Below are 24,643 nucleotides of genomic sequence, written 5' to 3' on the forward strand. Positions count from 1 at the left end.
TATATAAATAACATATATAGAAGAGGCCCATTGTACTAAATTATCCATTCATTGTATAGAAATTAATCTAAAACTATTAAAGTTTTAAACTGCACTGAGACTTTTGGGACACAGAAACTAGATTTATTCCTTTCACCTAATTGTATCAGCTGTGTTTTTATTCCCTATTTACTTACTCTGTGCCTGCCTTTGCTAGATTTTCCTGTCTGTCTGTATCCTTTGGCTTCCTTTCTTGTTCTGCTGCCTCTCCTCATCCTGCTATTCATCTCCTCAGCTCCTGAATAGTCCTATCTATCCCCCTGCCCTAATGCAACCTACTTATTGTTACACGTGCAGGGTGTGATGCACCTATCCTCCCTCACTTTCATTTTGTTCCACTCTGTAACTTTCAACTCAGCACTCAGACTATTTAAGTCTCAACCATATTCCACAAGCTGACTGTTTTCTTTGTTTGTTTCTTTCTTCCTTCCTTCCTCCCTCCCTTCCTTCCTTCCTTCCTTCCTTTCTTTCTTTCTTTCTTGTTAAAGCAATGGGGCTCCCAATAGAGGCCATCTCTTAGTTATTCCATTATTCTTATCATTATCTCTTAGTTATATCCATTATTCTCACACATACACATAAAGTGTTTGTTGATATAAAATCATTCTTGTAGGAAATAAAGGAGGGAAATTTTAGGCTAAAATCCAAGAAAAACAGCAATAGATATTGGAGTAATATTTCCAAGGGAAGTAAAATCAGATTCTAATTTCTCCTCTTTAGACAGCTCTATATAACATATGTAGGAAAAGCCTGTTGTAATACAGTGTCCAGTTATTTCATAGAAATAAATTCAACATTGGAGAAACTAAGCCAGCATTGTAGCACTCAGCCAGAAAAATATATTCTATTCTGTTTGCACATGAAATATTTTCAAGATTCCATGCTAACCCTGAAAATTCTTTATGACATTCCCACCCTTTTGCCAAGAATTATTCAGCTGCAAAGAAGATGGAAGCTTAACTCAAGGCCAAGTTTTGTTTTGTTTTGTTTTAACTGCTGCTATGCAGTTCTGGCCAACCCAAGTTCCAGAAGAGATTAGTTGGAGAATTAAGACCTGAAGGTGTGGGACCATCTAATTGCAACTGGAAAATGTTCATTTTGTTTCTCATATTAAAAATTTTTATATGACTTTGATCCCCATTCTCTGTAATTCTTCTACACCACTATTTTTTCGAGCAAACAGATGGGAGTTATATAAATCACTAATATTCAGTGAAGTAAAAAACAAATACTTAGTAGTGTTCCACTAAATGTTTAATAACCAAGTACTGAAGGGGGGCAGGGATATACATTTCACACAGATTCAACGCTTTTATTAACACTTTCTCCATCACTTTTTTTTTTTTTTTTGCGGGGCAATGAGGGTTAAGTAGCTTGTCCAGGGTCACACAGCTAGTAAGTATCAGGTGTCTGAGGCTGGGTTTGAACTCAGGTCCTCCTGAATCCAGGGCCAGTGCTTTATCCACTGCGCCACCTAGCTGCCCCCTCCATCACTTTTTAAAGTTGATAACCAACAAAACAATAAATCAAATCCTGATTTGTATTGTTTGCTGATTTTCAAAGTGCAAATGCTCACACTGAAAATTAAACAATCAGTTCTCAAGTCTATATGAGCAAACTGTCTCTAGTCCACCCCTGTAAATATTTCACCTTAGGGTGACTAAAGAGTAATTAAAAGCCTTTCAGATGCACATGAACTTTGTGGCATCTCTGAGAGACTTCAAAAGTCAAGGATACCTATAAGCCTCAAAGAACAGATATCATCTCAGTAAGTTTTGCTGTAGTTCTTGATCTAAAGAACTATGATTTTTCAGTGCTAGGACAAAAAATGTAGAATATCCACTCCTCCAAAATTTTATTGCATGTCACTGATATCAACTAGGATCACATTAACCAATGAATGTCAAAGGTCTTCAACTCATCAAGAATTATTACAGTTTAATTTATATGCTTTAATGATATGAAAATCAGTTATGTCATGAGTTCTTTTAGTCTAGACCTATGAGTTCATCAGTACAAGGATCTCCCAATATGAAAACCCCTTTTACCAACACAGAAAAACAGCTGATAGTCTTGGAGAGTTGTCTGAGTGCACTGAGAGGTTAAGTGAATTGCCTAGACTTACTTACTATGTTCCTGCCCTTGCTACATTCTCTTGTCTTTACCCTTTGGCTTCTTTCTTTTATGTGTCAGAGGCAGAACTTAAACCCAGGTCTTGTTAACTCCAAAGCCAGCTGTCTATCCATGACACCATCTCTGCCTCTCATGTTGTGATTATAAAATAGAAAAGATTTCACTTTATTGCTAAACAACCAGTTCCCTTGTAACAGAAAAGTCTTTGCTGTCTTATCTTTTTTTGGGGGGGGGGGTGAGGCAATTGGGGTTAAGTGACTTGCCCAGGGTCAAACAACTAGTAAGTGTCAAGTGTCTGAGGTTGGATTTGAATTCAGGTTCTTCCTGAATCTAGGGCTAGTGCTCTATCCACTGTACCACCTAGCTGCCCCTTTGCTGTCTTATCTTAAAGAAACTAAGAAAGTGAATAGCAAAGGATTTATACTAGAAATAAGAATAATTAAAAGGATCTGTTGAAGGAAAAATATACAACCAGAATATGGTCAACTTGATTCTGTGAGCTGTTCAAATATGTATGTATGTATGTATGTATGTATGTATGTATGTATGTATGTATATAACTGTAAGCTTTTTTGGGGAGAGGGGTATGAACATTGCTACATGGCTCATGGCAAATAAGATAGAAAACCTGATAGTATCATACAGTCCAAAGGAAAAAATGTTCAGTCACTCGCACAGATAAAGTTCATCTAAGTCATCCCCTTAAAGATAAATATTTCTAAGAGAATATTTTTGACCAAGCAAGAGTTTCCTTAACTTCTACTAGTCCTCAGTCCAGTGTTTAATAACTCTTACCATCAAACTGAAAAAACTGAAAATTAATATTGGAAAAAATAGTAATAAAATGAAATTTTAAAATAACCTTCACCATCATGAAGTCAGTCCTTATTCTAATTCAGTCTCCACTAACACTTCTTTGGCCTCTTAGCTCCTTGCTATGTTCTGTAGACTAAATCAGAAACAGCTGGTCACCTGAATATGATCATAGGATCCTGGCTCAGTAGCTCTATGCGGCCTCAGAGACCATCTTCTCTAATCTCCTCATTTTACAGATGTGAACAGTCAGGTCCAGAGAAGAAAGCTCCTATATAATAGCCCTATAAGAACCTTTGGACTTTGTTTCTTCAGGCCAAAGAGGCAGATTCCACTTTTATAAATATTATCAGAGGGGGAAGCTAGGTGGCACAGTGGCTAAAGCACTAGCCCTGGATTCAGGAGGACCCAAGTTCAAATCCAGTCTCAGACACTTGACACTTACTAGCTGTGTGACCCTGGACCCTCATTGCCCCCCCCCCAAATTATATAAACCTTATCAGAAATAGCCTATCTTCTTATCTTTAAGCATTATTTACTATCTGAATTTATAAAAATCTTCAATGACATCTTGACTAGAATAGGAAGCTGGCTTGTTCATAAGCTGGTAGACCTAGAAGGGACATCAGAAACTGAATCTAACCTCTTTGTTTTACATATAAGTAAGGCCAGGCTCAGGGAGGCTAAGTGACTTGCCTCAGGTAGCAAACATGCTAGGTGATATTTGAACTAAGATCTACTGACTACAGAGGCATTATTCTTTTCCCTTGAACCATGTTCATATAGTCGGAGGAAAGGATAACAACAGATAAACTGCCTATATATCACAGTGGTATCCACAAAATATTCAAAGAGCCATAGAAAGTTCTCCACATGTTGGGCATGTTTCTTATGGAAAATTTATAGAAGAACATAGATAAGAGTCACATAAGAAAATGAGATTAATGGGATTCAAGCAGTACTTGTGGAGAGACTGATACATACATCATGTATTGAAGCACAAAGCTCTTGATCTTTTCTAGCATTCTCCCACATTTAAAAAATATTCAGATTTATTTCAAATACATTCACAGAACTGATTTGAGCAAGAGTTTCTGTTGGCTGCTAAAAGAATTTCATGAGGCAAGCAAGAGACACTAATGAATGAGAACTAGAGGGAAAGAGTTTACTGACCCTCCTTCCAGAATATGACCTATAATGGCAAGATTTTGTTTTGTTTTTTTGTTTTTTGCAGGGCAATTAGGGTTAAGTGACTTGTCCAGGGTCACACAGTGTGTGTCAAGTGTCTGAGGCCGGATCTGAACTCAGGACCTCCTGAATCCAGGGCCAGTGCTTTATCCACTGCACCACTTACCTGCCCCACTAATGGCAAGATTCAAAGTGAAACAGCAGGAATATTTGACCTAAATTGTTTTTAATGAGAATTTGTTGCTATACAAATAGAGAAACAGTGCTGTGTACTTAATAAATTCATATTCAATTATTCCTAAAGAGCTTGATAATAAGAGGGTTTGAAGAAATTTAAATTTCTTCCCCAGCTCCCATATTTAGCCTTAGATCCATTTCTTTGGCCTTTGACAACTTCAGCATAGTTCAGGTAGAGTATATAAGAGACATTCACTGTTGAGTGCAATGCCCCTCACCTGCAGTGTGTTCACTTCTCAATAAATCCATTACCTGATCAAAAAATTATTGACAACTTTTCCATCAAAAAAAAAAAAGGTAAGCTACAAACATAGAAAAGACATGTGGCAAAAAGAAAAGGAACTTCATGTAGGACAACTGAAGGCATTCTTTTTCTTCACTAAGAGTCTACCTTCTTTATTATAGATTTAGGTCACCCATCATTTCTTTCAAAATTTTAGGTCAGTATGATGAAAGTAGCATCTAGACTATATTATACATATATATTCATTTATATATATAATTATATAGAAATAATTTATATATAATAGTTATATATCATAGATGCAACTTATAAAAATATAATATATAACATATACTATATTATATGTAATAATTATATATAATTTTATATATTATTAAAGTTACCAAAAATTGCTTGCTTGAAAAGGAGAAGGGAATTTAGTTAGACCTTCTCCGTGAGCTTGGGCAAATCATTTAATTTCTAGGGCTCAGTTTTCTCATGTCTAAAATGAAAAAGTTTGAACTACATGATGCCTAAGATCCCTTTGAGCTATAATATTCAGTGATTCTATGATCTCTTCAGCAATCCCTCCTATGGTATAATTGGTTATACTAAATATACTTGATTCCTCAAGAAAATACATAATTAAAGTAAAATGTAAAACTATAATGCTACTGCTGATAATGTCTTTCTGTTGTACATATTTAGTTTTATGAAAGTCATTTAAAGCTTTGATGCAAAATGTTGCTACTCTGACTATGTTCTGGTATTACAGTGTAGGACAGAACTTTGGCAAAAGCAAACCAGAAGAAAAAGACCCAAAGAAACTGAAAAAGCAAGAAAAAGAAGAAAAGGAATTCAAGAAAAAATTCAAAGTAAGTCAACTAAATCTGATCAGAATTTCAAAATACCTCTAAAATTGGTGCATATTTTAAAATACTAGTGAATTTACTAATTTCTCACAATACCAATTAAAAATAATGATATTGATTTACTGGTTTTCTTCAGTATCTTTCATTTGCTTTTTTAGGGTAATCACCCAAATGCACATTTTTAAGCATGCAGTCTTCAAAAGCACCTTTAAGATCATGGTATTATTTTCAGATCAACAATCTTATTATTTTTATCCATTTATTTACTAAAAAGATAATCTTTAAAGGTCAGAACTTTAGGCTTAAAGACAATATTTTGAATTCAGCAAGCATTTGATAAGCATCTCAAATGTACAAGGTACTGTTATAGTTATAGGAATGGGGTATAGATGACAGTCCCTGACCACAAGGAATTTACAATCTTATTACCAAAATTTTATGATTTAGCTTATTTCAGACAATTTTATACTGCCTTAAAGCATTTAATGAATTTAAAACTAATGTACTTATTCTAATTCAGGGCCAAATAGCCATCTCATACAGCAAAAATAATGAATCAAGGAGTTAAATCCTCTATTTTGGGCCACTAAAGTAAAAAAAACAAATTTCTGGTTGGATTCTTATTTGCCTTTTCCACAAAGTGAGACATGTTAATAACACTGATCTTTACAATTCAATAATTTCTAGAAGTTTGATTATACAAATAAAAAGTCATGACCCTAATGTCTCCTGATTCTTCTCCTATCTAATATGGCTGTTCCTTCTTGGTTGCTTTTGTGGCTCATCATCCATGTCTCACCCACTTATCATGGAGATCCCCAAGCATCAATACTGGACTCTTCATCTGCTCTCTCAATACCCTCATTATGATATTCTCATCGACTCCTATTATTTCAATCATCATCTCTTCGTAGATATATATGTCCCTTCCTTGCTCAAGAATCTTTAGTGGCTCCCTAGAATGCAATCTTCTTGAAGGCAAGGATTCTTTTTCATTGTTGTCTCGGTAGCCCCAGTGTTTAGCATAGGACTTTTTTTCCCCCATGGATGCATCTAGTATACTTTATTGGGATCTTGTCTTTACACTGGCATTTTGTTTTCTCAAATCTACTGTTTTTTATAAACAACAAATAATAAAAACTTTGGGATATTTTATTTTCTGCATCTTTCAGATAATTGCATTGTTTTGAACATGTAGTCTACTATGGCATATCTCTTACAAAAGTATGTTTGTTACTTATGAATAACTTCATTGCAGATACCCTTGATAAAAATGCAGATTATTCTCATAAAGATCTTATAGAGGGGGCAGCTAGGTGGTGCAGTGGATAGAGCACCGGCCCTGGAGTCAGGAGTACCTGAGTTCAAATCCAGCCTCAGACACTTGACACTTACTAGCTGTGTGACCCTGGGCAAGTCACTTAACCCCAATCACCTCACTAAAAAAAAAAAAAAAAAAGATCTTATAGAGATGGGAAGGGGGGCATTTGTGCATGTAATCACTGGTATTCATTAAGTTGTTTTGTTTGGGTTTGAATAAGTTTTAAGCTTTTCTAAGATTTGGGTATCTTTCCTTGATTCAAATACCTTGCATATTAGTTCCTCTATACCATCACATTTTCTCCCCAGTTTTTTAGTTTTTCTCATTTTAGTTTTATTGGTTTTCATTGTGCAACACTTAAAAAAGGTTATTTAATAAAAATCATCCATTTTATTTTTGTGAATCTCACTATTGTTTAATCATGAATGCTTTCCTATCCATAGATCCTTAGAAGGAAATTTCTTCTATTTCTAATTTGCTTATGGCATACGACTTTGAACATGGCAGATTCTTAATTAATGCTTGCTAAATTGTTAAATTGAATTTAATATAAATATGGATTTCCATGCAAATTTTTTTAATAATTGATGTTTTAGCAGCACATTTAGGGAAAATGCAAATAATATTTCTTTTGTTTTCAGTTTGATGGTGAAATTAGAGTCCTCTATACAACTCAAGTGGTGCCTACCTTAACTTCTAAAAAATGGGGAGCCCGAGATTTACAGTTAAAGGCTGGAGAGTCTCTTGAAGTTATACAAAGCACAGATGATACAAAAGTACTTTGCAGGAATGAAGAAGGGAAATGTAAGTCATTGCACATTTTTTGAACTATGTACCATATCCCAGTACTCTCTAAGATCAAATGATAAAATTTTATATGATTGGATAGCACAATGCTTTGTGAATTTGGGGTATACCCTAAAATATAGGATTTTTTTCATAAAAATTAACAGACAGATGCAAATCATTCTCTTTCTGAGTATTTATAGAGTAAGAGAATTATAGTAGACAATCTCCAAGTCCTCTTTTGCTTGGAATCCTATGAACCAAGCCCAGGGTGTACAGTATGTATAATGACAAATTTGATTCTTAAATGCTGAATACCTTTTGTTCTTCCCTGGTTTTGAGTTTTTATAGATTACTTCATATCTGTAATTCTGATTTACTATTTTGTGATTGTATTTGCTTTGTTTTAATATTAAGTGGCCACAGTTATAAACATTAAACCAAATGAATTAGAGTCTTTGCCCTTCAAGAGTTTTAAAAAATTTGCAAATGAGCTTTTTTTTCAAAGATGTATGAAGCTTATTTAGTTGGTTTTACTGAAAGCCAAAGGAGAAGGGTAGTTCAAAGCTGTGTTGCCTGCACAGTCTTATCTGGTACAAGAATGGATGGCCTCCAAAGATGATGCCCCTCAGGAGTGTACAGTCAGGCTGCTGTGGCATAGGCAATGGGGGATTGAGGGAGAGAAGGGACCCTGATTCTAAGCAAGGATGACAGATTCTTGTATGGGTACCAGTGTTATAAGACCTCTAAGGTGCTTTCCAAGACTGAGATTCTGTGATTCTACAAGACTGGGTGTTGGCTGCTCAGAACATTAATCAAAAGAATCATGGTGGACTGCCACTTTGTAAAAATACATAGACAAGATCCTTTTCTCTGTGTTTCTAAATACCAATGGACTGAGAGTAGTTGTTTTCAGCATCTGAATTATAGGTTAATGGGTATATTTCCCCCAAGTTTCTGTGATGGGAAATGTATCCATAACAACGTCAGGGGGACGAGGAGCAAGAAGAATGCTGCTGAGAGCAAGAGCCAACCAAATCTTTTTGTTCCCTTGTTCCCTTTTCCTACATATTACTACATCTCATTCCTAGAACACCATTTCAATTCTCATCCCCAAGTTTTTTTTTTAATTAAAAATGCACCTTAGAGCCCACCATGATTCTTTTGATAGATATTTCTACATGGATATAAGCAAATTACCAATAGCATACCACCATAAAACATATCTACTTTTTTCATGTGTTTTGTTACTTGTATTTCTGTTTTATTTACCTTAGCCAATCAAGTTTCCTCTTCACCTACTTGTACTTTTCTGCTACTCTCACCTCTGTTCCTAATCTCCTCTCCAGATCTTACTCTTGGAATATCTCCCAAATCTTATCTATTCAATTCACCTTTTTCCTTTTACTAAAAATTCAACTATTGGCAGCTAGGTGGCACAGTGGATAAAGCACTGGCCCTGGATTCAGGAGGACCTGAGTTCAAATCCAGTCTCAAACACTTGACACACTTACTAGCTGTGTGACCCATGGCAAGTAAAAAATCAACTATCACCTCAAAAGCTCTAGTAACCATACTATGCTTTTGTGCTTAGTATCTACCCTAAAGTTTATAGTACTTAGAAGAACATGTTGTTCAAAAACTTTGAGACCTAACACTATATAAGCAATGAAATTCAGTTTGGCTGTTATTTTTATCTAACCAGTCACATTCACATGCATATTCCAAAATATGAGGGTGAGTATCCCAACCTAAAATCCATTAGTGGCAGAGCAAAGATTTTTGCAAAAAGAAATCAGAACTAGAAGCACATGGCAGTGGTGAAATAAGGAGACCTGATTCTATAGTTGTGCTGGGTAACCATAACTGTTATGCATAGCAAGCCAGAGGACAAAGTATAAAGAACTTCCATTCCTAAAAGCAAATGCTGAAGCACTAAAGGGGAGGAGATTTAGAAAATAGTAAATTGGAAGGATATCTCCTGAACACTTATTATACACTTGGCACTGTACTAGTCTTGAGGGCAGGGGTTGAGAGACAGATACTGGGATGTTTAAAATCTAAATGTGTGGTCACCTTAAATTAGAAGGTTTAGCACCAGTCTTTGGGCATTAAGCATTTATTAAAGCATACCAGGTATTAGCAAAAAGAGAAAATGTAGAGTTCAGAAAGTTAAGAAAAGGCCTATCTAGCCTAGAGTTCCAGTCTGGTCTGGTTCTTCCTCAAGTCCTCCGCCACAAGCCTGTTTCAACCATGAACTGCCCCCACAAACTGAGTGTGGAAGCTTTGTATAGGTCCAGAGCAGAGGCAGTCTTTACACACTGCTTCAAGGTGATTGGTTAGCTTCATCCAAATCCATTAGTTCACTGGACCTGAAGGTGGTCTCATGTTGAATTCAAAGTCCTTAGCTTCTGAGAACAATATCTTCTTAAGGATCAGCCAGGTGTGGTTACAATCTAATTAACAACAAAGTCAATCACTCTCACTTAATTCAATCAGTTTGGATTAATCTCCAGGTGGGCCTTTTGAGTATCTGCCAAATCCCATTATTTTCTCACAATATACAACAGAACATATACACACAAGAAAAACAATACAAAGTAGACCACAATAAGAACCATATGAGTGTTGATAATGAATGAAAAGGCAAATCAGAAGAGGCAAAGATGATGCTTAGGTTGCAAATGGGCACTTGGTCTGTACCTAAGATTTCATTGATGTAAGGAACTCCTGATGAGGAAATCCTTATACCAATGCAAATCTGCAAGTTTTCTGCTACTGGTTGCCTTAAAGAGCTCTTTGGAGCATTAAGGTTAAATGATTTGTCTGGGGTCACAGTCTGTATGTGTAAAAAACAAGAATTGTATCCATGTCTTCCTGACACCAAAGCCAATGTTCCATCCACTATACCAGGCTGCCTCTACAAATGGGCAAATGTACTGAATTAATAAGAATTCCATGTTCATGTGACAGAATCATGGGGATATCCCAGAATATTCAGAGGTATTCCAGATAATTAGGTTTATAAAATCTGCCCATATCCCTTCCTCAGTGATACATGGACACATCTGAATTGGGAAGTTTAGTGAGTTGTTTTCTGGTCATCTCTACAGCCAAGGATGGGAGGCATCTAGTGAATAGAGCTGGAGATTGAGATTATATCTACAAAATACCAACAGAACTATTTGAAAAGCTAGAAGTTAAATTAATTACTTGATAAGTCTAAACCAAACAACACAACTGGTTCAATCTTTTTTTTAAACAAGAGCTTTTTATTTATTGATTTATTTGAGTGAGGCAATTGGGGCTAAGTGACTTCCCCAGGGTCACACAGCTGGAAAGTGTCAAGTGTCTGAGTCCGGACTTGAACTCAGGTCCTCCTGATCCACGTCTGGTGCTCCATCCACTACGCCACCTAGCTTCCCTGGTTCAATCATTTTTAACCAAATTAACATGTTATATTGATATTGTCTAAAAATATTTTGAGAATCAAAAGTCAAATATTAAAAAAAAAAACAATTTTATTCTAAGTTAGTTAATATGGTACTACATGAATTTTAGCAAATCGTTTTATATTACTATGCCTTAGCTTTCACATATATGATGAAGTTAATGATGACATTTTATCAGACAGATTTAAATCCCCACCTCTGATACTTGCTATCAGTATGACCTTGGATCCTTAATCTCATTGTGCTTCAGCTTCCTCATTTATAAAACAAGATGACATCTAGGATCCTTTTGAGCTTCAAATTTATTATCCTCTGATTCTGTGACTGATCGGTACAATCTATTCAGAGCTTTGAGGGAAAAAAAATTGAAAGTATTTGTGCTTCAAAAAACAAGATTTCACTTAAGTCACATAAGTGACCAAGCATAGTGACTAGATTGATGAACTTGGAGAAAGGCAGACCTAAGTTCAAATTCTGCCTCTGACATTTACTACTGTCCTAGCTGTGTGGCCCTGGGAAAGTCATTTAACCTCAGCCCCAGTTTTCTCATCTATAAAACGGTTATAATAATAACACCTAATTCACTGAGCTATGGTAAGGCTCAAATGAAATATTAAAAGTACTGTTTTGCAAACCTTAAAGAACTATATTACTTTCTACTACCATTATTGTAATAGATTACTTAGGAATATTTTAATTCATGTTTTTATTGATATTGTTTCTAATGTTGCCAATAGTTAATAATATTCTGTAAAAGGGACATATTATTTTTGGGAACTACATTCCCCAGGGGCCTGGGTGAGGGTCTACAGCATGGCAACATTACCAAACACCACATGATAAGTGCTTCTAACATTGAATGTGATAAGGATTTCCAGCATCTCCACACTGTAGAACTCAATGCAGACTTCTGGGAAATGTGCCCAATTACAGTTAAAATGTTATTCAGGGGGGCAACTAGGTGGCACAGTGGATAGAGCACCGGCCTTGGATTCAGGAAGACATGAGTTCAAATCCGGCCTCAGACACTTAACACTTACTAGCTGTGTGACCCTGGGCAAGTCACTTAACCCCAATTGTCCCACACCAAAAAAAAAACCCAAAAAACAAAAAACAAACAAACAAAAAATGTTATTCAGGGCAGCGAGGTGGTGCACTGGATAAACCCCCCAAATGAAGTCATGAAAAGTAGGACACGATTGAAAAATTACTCAGTAACAACATATGTTATTCACTTAGCCCTCATAATATTGTGAGATTATATTTACCTCATGGTAGGTATTACTCCTATTTTACACAAGCAATAACTGAAGACCAGATAAATTCAATAATTTTCTCAAACCAAATGCCAAGTAAGTGGCAAGCCTGAGACTTTGACTCAGGTCTTCTAATTCAGATCTGTTCCTTTTTCTTATCTCATGTTGCTTCAGTTTGTATCCTCTCTGCAGAATTCAATGCCCTGTACCTCTCATCAGGAGATGGAATCCATAATATCTTATAAAAGGGCGAATGTCCTATGCCTCATACTTAGGGCATAGTACATGCCCTTATTAAGATATGTGAATTAATCTCAGGCCCTTGAATTTACCTGATCTAATTTCTAGTTATAGCCTACCATTATGATGGGTAGTCTTAGAAAGGATTATTTGAGGGGGGCAGCTAAGTGGCACAGTGGATAAAATACCTGTCCTGGATTCAAGAGGACCTGAGTTCAAATATGGTCTTGGACATTTGACACTTACTAGCTGTGTGACCCTGGGCAAGTCATTTAACCCTCATTGCCCTGTCAAAAAAAAAAAAAAGATTATCTGAGGCCTACTTTGTAACATTCTTAGAGCCCTGCATAAAACCTAGGCAATTGGTCAAACATGCTTGGTGACCAACAAATCACACCTTGCCATTAATGCAAGAGAGCCGCCATCCAATCCTATTCTCTTGAGATTAAAGATGAAATTTGGCTCATTGTTAGCTCAGACTTCTAGTGTTACAGTCTCTCTAAAATAAATTTCCCCTCAGATCCAAAGGTTTCTAGTCTTATCTCAATAGTTCAGATTACTATTCATCTGTTAGAGGAGATGGCCCTGGGGTTAATCAATAAGGACTTATTAAGTACCTACTAGGTGCCAGGGATACAGAGATAAAACCGAAACAGTTATCTAATGTCTGATGAGATCTGGGGCTGCAGAATCCCCATAATATTTATTGAAGGATGTAGTTTCCAAAGAAATATCCCCCCCTTTTTTTTTACATATGGGTGATTCCATAAATCAATGTTGAAAAGGCAGTAAGTTTGTCTACCTCCTATCAATCATTGGGAAGAAATAATTTGTATACATTAGAATGAGGCAGCACCTGAAAGGTCCTCAGCTCCTGATGAGAGGAAGAATGTTGAACACATTTCAGAGATGTTTTTTATATACTTACCCAAATATAGTTGTACACTTCTATAGCTGATTATGCAAATCAACATAGTATATTTTAATAGTTTTTGCCTGGATATAACCAAATCATATGCTTCTTTTTTTACTGTATTTCTGAATTTGACCACATTTTTACATGTATGTACGTATATACGTATATTTGTTTTACAGACCCATATACATGTATTTCTATATAAACATAGACACTTACAGGTTGATCCCAAAGTCTTAGTGCAGTTTTAAGCTTTAATAGCTTAAATCTGTATATATGTATGTGTATGCATAATACATATGTGTGAACACTCGTGTGTGTATGTGTGTGTATATATATATACATGTGTGTGCATATATATGTGGGTATGTACGCATATACTTACCCACATATATCCTTAAATGATCTTAATATTAAGGTAAAAAAATCTCAAAGATGATCTACATCTAACCCCATTTTACATATAAGGAAACTGAAACCTGGAGAGGAGGTTGAGCAACTTGTTCAGGGTCACAAAATGTATATCAAAGGGGAAAACATGTGACTGAGTGATTATTTTTTATTTTAGAGACACTGAAAATTTTTTTAAAGGAGCTATTTACCAATTCACTGAATTTATCACTAGCTGTAAGTGGTCGCTACACAAAAGCCAAACAAAGATTTTGGAATAGAGTTAACAGTTACATGTGGGTGTGGGAGTTCATTTGTGAGCTAGTTCTGCCCTCCCAAATGTCAACAAAACATTTGCTTCATATCAGTGTGTTCTGTCCTACTGAGGAGAGATTTCCAGACAAAAATTAGATCTCTTATCTGTGGGAGTCACTTTCATACGAGCTTCTACATAATTTACAAGGTTTAATACAGAAGCTGTTCTGTCATACTAAAATCCACCATTGGAGATATTCACATGTGAGCAAAGACAGGATTTGTCAACTGTAAATAAGATTTATTTCTAGGAACTATAAAGTATAGATTATATAAAAAATTATAGTGGAATAATTCACATTCTTTTTGACATATCATGAATCAACTTTAATTGAATTAGGCTCTTAAAAGGATTCAGAAATCAAAAACATTATGGTATTAGAAGTCATAACCCTGGAAAAATCCTGTACATTAACAATGGATAATGATTGTGCAACTGATGGGCACAAAATTTGGTACATTATTTCAGAAAAATGAAAAGAGCAGTGAGATGTCATCCCATACTTTATCACCCAAAGCATCTCCTCTAAATGATACTAATAATAGTTAACATTCATTTAACACCAAGGATAAACTAGGTGATATACAGAAGAGAAACACTTTCTTGGAAACCCTGGGCAGGCAGGACAGAGGAGGGAATGCTATCAGTGCTTGAGAATTAAATAGAATTACTTTTATATAATTCATGATGTTCAGGAGAAATACCTGAGCTGCTTATCATGAATGACCATAAAGAGCTTTTCTAATAAAAAGGACTATGAACATGCTTAAGTACTAATAATATTTAATACTCCTGTACCACAAAATATGCTGGTAAATTATTTTAAAAGATACTGTAGGGGCTGCTGGGTGACCCAGTGGATGAAGCACCTGCCCTGGATTCAGGAGGACCTGAATTCAAATCCGGCCTCAGACACTTGACACTTACTAGCTGTGTGACCCTGGGCAAGTCACTTAACCCCAATTGCCTCACACCGCCCCCCCCAAAAAGGGTCTTTGTACCTTTCTTGTGAAAACACAACCCTGTTTTAATAAGGATCCAATTGAGTAAACACTGAAATGCATTTTGATCCATATGATGAGGATAAAATGAGAGTCACATCTCAGGAGACAATTCCTAATTTTGAATGCATTACTCCAATCTCATCTCTTCTCATTTTAATTAGAAGCTGTTAGGAATTCATTCCAACACAAAATAATATTGACTTCACCACTGAAGACTTGAGAGAAAAAGTTTTGTCATTCTAAAATAATTAGCTTAGAGTTGCATATAAAAAGGTGCCATGAAAACTTTTGCCATTATATCTCCTTAAATAAAAGTTTTTCCATTACATATCTATAAAGAAAAACTGAGGGCAGCTAGGTGGCACAGTAGATAAAGCACCGGCCCTGGATTCAGGAGTACCTGAGTTCAAATATGGCCTCAGACACTTGATACTTAGTAGCTGTGTTACCCTGGGCAAGTCACTTAACCCCCATTGCCCTGAAAAAAAAAAAGGAAAAGAAAGAAAAGAAAAACTGAAATGAAGCTAGAAACATCCAGTTTATAGATGAAAAAAAAAATGAAAGAAAGTATTCGACTTTGGTTTTGGTTCCTGACGTGGACTCATTTTGTGCAAATTGATATGATTTATGCTTTGTGGCCCTGACACAAAGAATCAATAATTTATTTTAAGAGCTGACTAATTGCAAAGATCATCTGACATGAGACAAGCAAATGGCACTGAGTATGTCAGTAATGACTTCATCTCCCTTTGGGAATTAATGTAACTTGTGGTATTTGTCTTAATTGAAGAGGAAAGTCTCTTAATATGAAAATAAGTGGCAGGCACTTTGGTCTCAAAACAACCTTCAGAAAAGCCTCATCAATTTTTAGATGTTCTTTTGTACATAATTTTTTCTCTAACACTTAAGCGAAATGAAAAGGAAGGCATAAAATAATCTAAACTTGGAATTTTCAACTGTATCATTAAAATATTGTTAAATATTCTTTACTCCTTAGTAATTTTGCCACCTTATCCTTTACATTAATTCATACATTAGGAAATGGCAATCATAGGCAAATGAACTATTACTAAAGAAAACATAACATTTATGTTTTACTTCCTTTGAAAGATAGAAAAACTCTTCTTATGAAAATATTACAGAATAATATTCTACTGTTGTAGAATTCTTGACATCAGAGGTTTTGTTTTTTCCTAATATTTTATCTGTAATTTGCTACAGTATATTTTTAATATTTAAAATGGTTCCTTTTCATAATAGTACCTACCTTACAGAGTTGTGAGACTCAAATGAAATAATTTTATCTAAATCAGTTTGCAAACCTGATGCACAACATAAATGTGAGGTATTTTTTTAAGTTGTTTATGCTAAATCAGCAATTATAAGACTTCCCTCTGTGTTTAATAAACATCATACCCATAACATTAATTTTTGCATATGTGTTCTTGTTTTCAGCTTCTATTCTCTAATGCACAAACTCTAATCCGGATAGTAATAATACTTTACATTTATATAGCACTTTGCATACATTCTCTCATTTAAGCATCACAGCCCAGTGAAGCACGTACCATAGATATCATTTTGCCCACTTTGTAGATAAGAAAACTGAAGTTCAGAGAGTTTGGATGATTTCCACATCACTCTGCAGCTAATAAATGTCTGCAGCTAGATTTGAATCAAATCTTTCCCGACTTTAGGTACAACACTACATAATACTGCCTCTCTGGAACTAAGAATAAATCTAATGTGCTATTCTAAAACCAAAAACTCAATCAATCTCATTCACCAAGACCAGTCTCCAAAGTTCTACAGGCCTGTTACTTCTAGTTCTTTAGATGTTGCATATGCAGATCATTCAAATGTGACCCACTAAAACTTTCAGTAATGTTCATGATTTTACAGGCCTAATTTAAATGACTTTACTCTTTCCAGAAATCTGGTTTCAGGATACATAAATTGTAAGTATCTCAAGTAGAGAACACAAAAGGAAAACAAAATGAATTCTAAAAGGTCAGTAATATATCATGAAATATAAGAAAAACTAGTAGAAATTCACAAAAGTAATAACCATGCTGTCACCATTTTCTTAGAAAAGTAAGCCTCAGGCACTTAACACTTACTGGCTGTGTGACCCTGGGCAAGTCACTTAACCCCAATTGCCTCACCAAAACCAACCAAACAAAAAAACAACAGAAAAGTTAAGTACAGGGGGCAGCTAGGTGGCACAGTGGATAAAGCACCAGCCCTGGATTGAGGTGGATCTGAGTTCAAATCCGGCCTCAGACACTTGACACTTACTAGCTGTGTAGCCCTGGGCAAGTTACTTAACCCTCACTGCCCCACAAAAAAAAAAAAAAAAAGTTAAGTACAGTGGTAGGCAAATAACAGCCAAGGGCAGCCACTCAACTAATGTGCATAAAATCAAATTTCCTCTGGTGAAGTAAAATTTTCATTATATTATAGTTCCTATATTATGTTACATACTATAGTAGGAAGAGGAGAAGGGAGAGGAAGGAGGGAGGGAAGGAGAAGAAAAATCCAAATTACATAATATCTAAGTTGGAAAGGAACTCAAAGACCATCTAATCCAATTTATGCTTGAGCAAGGATCTCCTCTATAATATACCCAACGAGTGATCATCTGGCCTTGAAGACTTGAATGCTTCCAGTGAATGGGATAGCATTACCTCCTGAGGAAGCCCATTCTATTTTTAGATACCTCTTATAGTTGTTAGGTAGGCTTTTTTTTTTTTTTAATATCTGCAGTTTCTGCCTATTGTGCCCAGTTCTGCCCTCTAGAGACAAGTAGAACAAATGCAATCCTCCTTCTAAACAATAATCTCTAAAATACTTGAATACGACTATTTTGTTTATCATGTCTTCCCTTCTCTAGGGTAACTTCCACAATGCTTCAAACAATCTTCATGTCACAGAATGGCCCTTTCTTGTCCTCACTGTCCTCGTCTAGATATTCTCTACCAATGTTCTTCCCTAAAATAATAGTTCCCAGCACTGAACATAATAGTCTAGATATGGTCTGACTGGGTCAAAATACAATGAGACAAAAAAAAAAATGCAATGAGACTCACGTTATTCTTTTTGAATTCTATGTCTCTCTTAATGCAGTATCTATTAGCTTTTTGACTGCCGTATTACTTTGAAGACTCATATTGAGCTTGAAATCCATTCAAATCTCAAAATCTTTTTCAGAGAAGCTATTGTCTCGTTATACTTTTTCCACATTATACTTATGAAGTTGATTTATGGAACATATATTTAAGACTTAACATTTATCCCTATTAAGTTTCATCTCTTTTGATTTTGCCAATGGTCAGCAAAGGAGCACCACCAACTCTTGTCTTTTAATCCTAATTTTTTAAAAGATTTATTCTAATTGAAGGTAAGGAATGTCAGAAGAAAGTAGGGGTAAAGAAAGATACTGGAAAAAGAATGTTATAAAGAGCTATGTTACTGCCTCTAGTGTCTTCTGGCCTTAGATATTGCAAACACTATCTTTCATTTCTTAAAACTAAAGCTGATATTTTTCTAAATGGTATATTAAAGACATTTATTTGTTTGTTTGTTTTTTAATCTCATAGATGGTTATGTCCTTCGGAGCTGTTTGGTATACAAGTAAGTAAAAATTATCTTTCAGCATTATATCTTGTTGTAAGAAAGAAATAATTTTGTAAATTTTGCCAGTTTTTCTTGCATTAAGTGGAATAACAACTTATATTACAGTGATGTGAAAAGTATTATATTCTACATTATTATTATTAATAATAATAATATTTGATTATAATTTAGGTTATTAAAAGATACCATTTTTATAATAGCTATACTTTCTTTTTTAATAATAAACATTTTTATTTATAGTTTTGAGTTCCAAATTTTATCCTTTCTTCCCCCCCTCCCTTTACCCTTCCCTGAGGCAGTAAGCAATCAGATATGGGTTATACATGTGCAATTATATAAAATGTTACCATATTAGTCATTTTGTACAAGAAAACTTGATAGAAGAAAAAAATGAAAGAAAGTGAAAAATAGCATGCTTCAGTCTGTGTTCAATCAATATCAGTTCTTTCTTTGGAGGTGGATAGTGTGTTTCATCATTTGTCCTTTGGGATTGTCTTGGATCATTGTATTGCTGAGAATAGTTAAATCATTTACAGTTCTTCATCAAACAATATTTCTGTCACTGTGCACAATGGTTTTCTGGTTCTGCTCACTTCACTATACATCAGTTCATATAGGTCTTTCTAGCTCTTTCTGAAATCATTCTGCTTGTCACTTATTATAGCGTATTAATATTCCATCACCATCATATACCACAGCTCGTTTAGCTATTCCTCAATTGATGGGCATTCCTTTGATTTCCAATTCTTAGCCACCACAGAAAGAACTGCTATAAATATTTTTGTACAAATAGGTTTTTTCTCTTTTGGGGGATGTCTTTGGGATATAAACCTAGCAGTGGTATTGCTAGATCAAAGGGTATGCACAATTCTATAGCCCTTTGGATATACTTCCAAATTGCTCTCCACAATGGTTGGATCTTTTCACAACTCCACCAACAGTGGATTTGTGTCCCAGTTTTCCCACATCCCCTCCAACATCCAATATTTTCCATTTTTGTTATATTTGCCACTCTGATAGGTATGAGGTGATACCTCGGAGTTGTTTTAATTTGCATTTCTTGGATCAATAGTGATCTAGAGCATTTTTTCATATGATTATAGATAGCTTTGATTTCTTTGTCTAAAAACTGCCTGTTCAGATCCTTTGACCATTTATCAGTTGGAGAATAACTTATATTTTTATAAAATTGACTCAGTTTTCTATATATTTGAGAAATGAGGCCTTTATCAGAGATATTCATTTCAAAAATTCTTTCCCAGTTTTCTGCCTCCCTTCTAATCTTGGTTACATTAGTTTTGTTTGCATAAAACCTTTCTATTTTTATATAATCAAAATGATCTATTTTACATTTTGTATTGTTCTCTTTATCTTCTTTGGCCCTAAATATGACAGTTAAAGTATTCCATGCTCTCTTAATTTGTTTGTGGTTTCACTCTTTATTTGTAAATCATTTACCCATTTTGACCTTATTTTAGTATATGGTGTGAGATGTTGGTCTATGCCTAGTTTCTGCCTTACTGTTTTCCAGTTTTCCCAACAGTTTTTGTCAAATAATGAGTTTTTGTTCTAAAAGCACAGATCTTTGGGCTTATCATGTTAATACATAATACATATATTACTATAGTCATTTACTATAGTATAATTTGTACCTATTCTATTCCACTGATCTACCTCTCTATTTCTTAGCCAGTACCAGATTGTTTTGATGATTACCACTTTATAATAGTTTGAGACCTGATACTGCTAGACCACCTTCTTTTGTATTTTTTTCATTGGGTATTCATGAGTATAAAGAGCTTTGGGATCATAGTGCCTTGTACAGTGTTAGGCAGAAAGTAGGAGCTAAATAAATGTTTGATGCTTGGTTGATTTTAATAAATAATTGTAAATAACTAGTATTTTTGAATTTATTAATATAAAAAGTATGGATTAGACAAAACCAAAATTAGAAGACAAAAAAAGAAAATGTAAATACTTTTAAGTATCACAATGCCTATTTCATATAGGTGAATGAAATATAATTATCAAATGCATTATGTTATGTCCAAATCATGTTACCTTCTTTTCTCATATTAATTGTCTATTTGTATAAAAATTTTCTTTAAAATAAAATAATTTTTTTCTGCATTTACAGTGAAGGAGAGATCTATGATGATATTGCTGATGGTATGTTTCATTTTTTTATATACAATATACTAACATATTTCTTTATGTTAAAGTCAATTGAGTAGTACCATATATAGAAGGGGAGAACAATTAACAACTTAGTCCAAATCATCAGCTTTTAGTAAGAAATCAATACTTATTGATAATCCGTAATATTCTGAGCATTTTTTAAAGTGTTCCCAATACATAATGAAGCTTATGTGCTAAAAGTTCCTATGTTATAAACATATTTTGCCTCAATTTTAGCTGTTACCTCTTATTTATACTTTAACGCTCTCTACCTGTCAAACAAAATGATAGTACATGTGAGTATTTGCTTATAGGATTTCCTGCTTGTAACTTTTACGTTTTGCCTTTGAGTTGGTCTAACAATTGCAACTGGCCATGCCTGGAAATTCTGCATTTGTGGCTTGTCATATGAAAAATTTCCAGTATACATAAGATCATGGATCTAGAGCTAGAAGGGACTTTTCGAGATCTCCTGGTCCATCCCCTTATTTTAGAGATGAAATAAACTGAGTCCCAAGAAAGTGAAGTGCTTTTTAAATTCACGTAGCTTCTAAGTAACAGTCAGAATTTGAATCCATGTCCTCTGATTCCAAAACTAACCTTTAAAAAAAATACTACACCTTATGAAGATAGTCCATTTTTTCTATACTGTCTTTGTTCATTGCCCTTGTTTCTTATTTGGCTCTTAATCCTCATTGGAACAGTAATCTATTCTTGTACTAAAACCATTTTTCTCTAACTTTTACCTGAAATTAGTTTTTCCAACTATGAATTTAGGTGAAGTATGCACCTGTTTCCACTTAAAGTTCCCAACTACTTTTTCAGCCTGTATAGATGTGGTTCTTTAGAAACAGAAAGAAGGGGAATCTTGGAAACATACACAGACATAAGCTTGACTCATCAGGGGCCATAGTTTTATTCTCATCTGCTTCCTTAAATAATTAGACTGACAAACTGAAGCTCTGATTCTTATGCAGTTCCAAACATAGACAAATTGAGTTTGGTATTAAAAACCCTTCATAACCCTTAACCTGTTCCTCCCTCCACCCCTTATCCTTCTCCCACACTATTCTAGTCTTCTTACCCCTTTACATCATTAGGATTACTTACTGTTAATTGGCTCAACAATAAGCTCCACAAGTTTCTTTCCGTAATGTATGCAGACCTAGAATATTACGTGTTCAGAGAAGGAAGGGTCTAGGACTGATTTGGTATAAGAAAAAGTTGTTCTCTCTTTTTTTTTAAACAAAGGACCTTGGGATACAACTTTTCTATTTTTTTTTTTAAAAAGAAACACTATAGAAGATCCCCATGACATAGAAACAGAATTAGATGTAGAAGACAAGTGATAGGATAAAAGTAAGTGTTGCTATTTGTGTTTCTTAGGTCATACACAATTATTTCTTTTTTGGTTTTTTTTTTTTTTTTTAGTGAGGCAATTGGGGTTAAGTGACTTGCCCAGGGTCACACAGCTAGTAAGTGTTAAGTGTCTGAGGCTGGATTTGAACTCAGGTACTCCTGACTCCAGGGCCGGTGCTCTATCCACTGCGCCACCTAGCTGCCCCTACAATTATTTCTTATAAATAATCACAAAGCATTTTGCCTACTTTTGTTCCAAAATTTGGAAATTTTACCAACAAAGTTTCTATACTTTATTCATTCTAACAAGAAATTTTGCTTGTCTGTAACCCAAACATACTTTTTCTTATTTCCCTCCCACCATTCTTTATCTCATTGAACAATTTTAAATAACCACCTCTGCTACATTTCTAATTTTTATGTATAAACTTGTACATCATTTTCACATTCCCCAATTAGTTGTCATTTATCTGGCTAATTTTAATAGCTACATCTTTATTTTAAATTTCCCTTTATTCTTTAAGTTATATTTCTTCTACTTTCTGAACATGTTTACTGGGCTCCCATATATAGAGATCTAGGCAATTTTTTAAAGTTTGAGTTACATCCAAAAGATAATATCCATTTTATGTTTTTATTTCTGTATGTATTTTGAATTTAACATGGTAAATGTTTATATATATATACATGTATACACATATATATATGATATGCCATGTGTGGCAGAAAGAAAATGAAAGACTCGTAAATTAAATCCAGTACAAATTAAGATGCCAGCTGTTACTTAGAGAACAAACTGATTTTATTTTGTACATTCAAAATGTACTTCAGATAATGAGTTCAATACTTCCTTCTGTTAAAGTTATCCTTCATACATTCAGCTAGCTCTCGTAGCTAACATGTCAGTGTCCATGATAGGCTGCAGTTACAAAAGACATTCTTCAACCTTGGAAAAGAATATGTATGTGTATGTGTACTTAAGAGTATGTGTGTGGGGCAGCTAGGTGGTGCAGTGGATAAAGCACTGGCCCTGGATTCAGGAGGACCTGAGTTCAAATCTTGCCTCAGATACTTGACACTAGCTGTGTGACCCTGGGCAAGTAACTTAACCCTCATTGCCCCACCAAAAAAAAAAAAAAGAAGAAGAAGAAGAAGGAAAAAAAAAAGGAAGAGTTATGTGTGTGTACTTCTAGGCTTCTAATTACATTTTGTATCCTCTTTTTTTTTTTCAGGTTGCATCTACGACAATGACTAGTAGCTCTCCACTTTAGTAGCTGTCTTCATTAGATCCTAACATGCATTTTCAGTTTTAATTGTCATATTATTAAGATGTAACAGCAGATGAATGAACAAAATATACTTTACTTGTTTGTTACTAAAGTACAATTCTCAACATAAAGAACTGGAAATCAGGGCCCTTTTGGATTATGTTTATACTAAACAAACATCCCAGAGGTATTCACTGATGAGGCTATGTGTCCACTTCTCCTACCACAGTCATGAAAGAGCTTTTTTTGGAACTTCCTACTCAGTATTTTTAAGGATATACACAGTTCACTGATAAGTTGCTGGGCTTCAATGATAGCACATTTGGTAAAGTAGCATAAAATGGGAAATATGTTATGAGAAGGAAACCCATCACATTCATTTTAACCAAGGAAACAAACATAAGTTGGCATCCAGAAAAGCAATTTTTCCACTTTAAAAACTCTTCTAAAAGTTTGCTAAAATTAAATTATATTAATAATACACTTTGTATTTTAAATTTGCAGAATGTCTTGTCTATAGTTGTTAATTTGGAAAGCATATTAATTCTTTTCTTAGAGAGTTTAAGTTATAATTTGTGTATTTTTGTACAGTCATCTAAGATAAATGTTATAAGTTAGTCTTTAAAACCCATCTTTTAGCTGATTTTTGATATACGAATAATTTGATTCTGTTCATTATTTAAAGTGATGTTATCTGAGAAGTAACTTGGACCTAAACTGTGACTAAATATAACTATAACATGAATATAGTCTATGAACAGACCTATTTTTATTCTAAATCTGTTAGAAAGGCTTTAAAACTACCTTCAACACCTCTCCCTGTAATAATTTTTCTTTGCCAGCAGGGGGAGGACAAATGAACACACTGCTAGAAAGCTGTCCCTTATTTAGTCATACACTTATTTCAAAGGCAAAACAGAACCAAAACTGAGGATTATACATTTAGCTCCATTTTTTTCTTAAGGAGAAAAAAAAAACAACTTGTTAAGTGGACACCAAAAAAAATTGCAAACTTT

General features: G+C 34.6%; 1 protein-coding gene across 1 annotated transcript in view; it reads left to right on the forward strand.

The window, feature by feature from the left end:
• The window catches only part of FYB1 (FYN binding protein 1), a 203,214-nt gene extending 178,806 nt beyond the window's left edge, over positions 1–24,408 (forward strand). Inside the window, 5 exon segments of the mRNA XM_043976068.1 lie at positions 5,409–5,508; positions 7,468–7,630; positions 18,786–18,819; positions 20,960–20,991; positions 23,592–24,408. Coding sequence (XP_043832003.1) covers positions 5,409–5,508; positions 7,468–7,630; positions 18,786–18,819; positions 20,960–20,991; positions 23,592–23,614 — 352 coding nt within the window. The 3' untranslated portion in view covers positions 23,615–24,408.
• Positions 24,409–24,643: the final 235 nt, after the last annotated feature.

The sequence above is a fragment of the Dromiciops gliroides genome, chromosome 1, assembly GCF_019393635.1.
Source record: "Dromiciops gliroides isolate mDroGli1 chromosome 1, mDroGli1.pri, whole genome shotgun sequence".
NCBI lineage: Eukaryota > Metazoa > Chordata > Mammalia > Microbiotheria > Microbiotheriidae > Dromiciops > Dromiciops gliroides.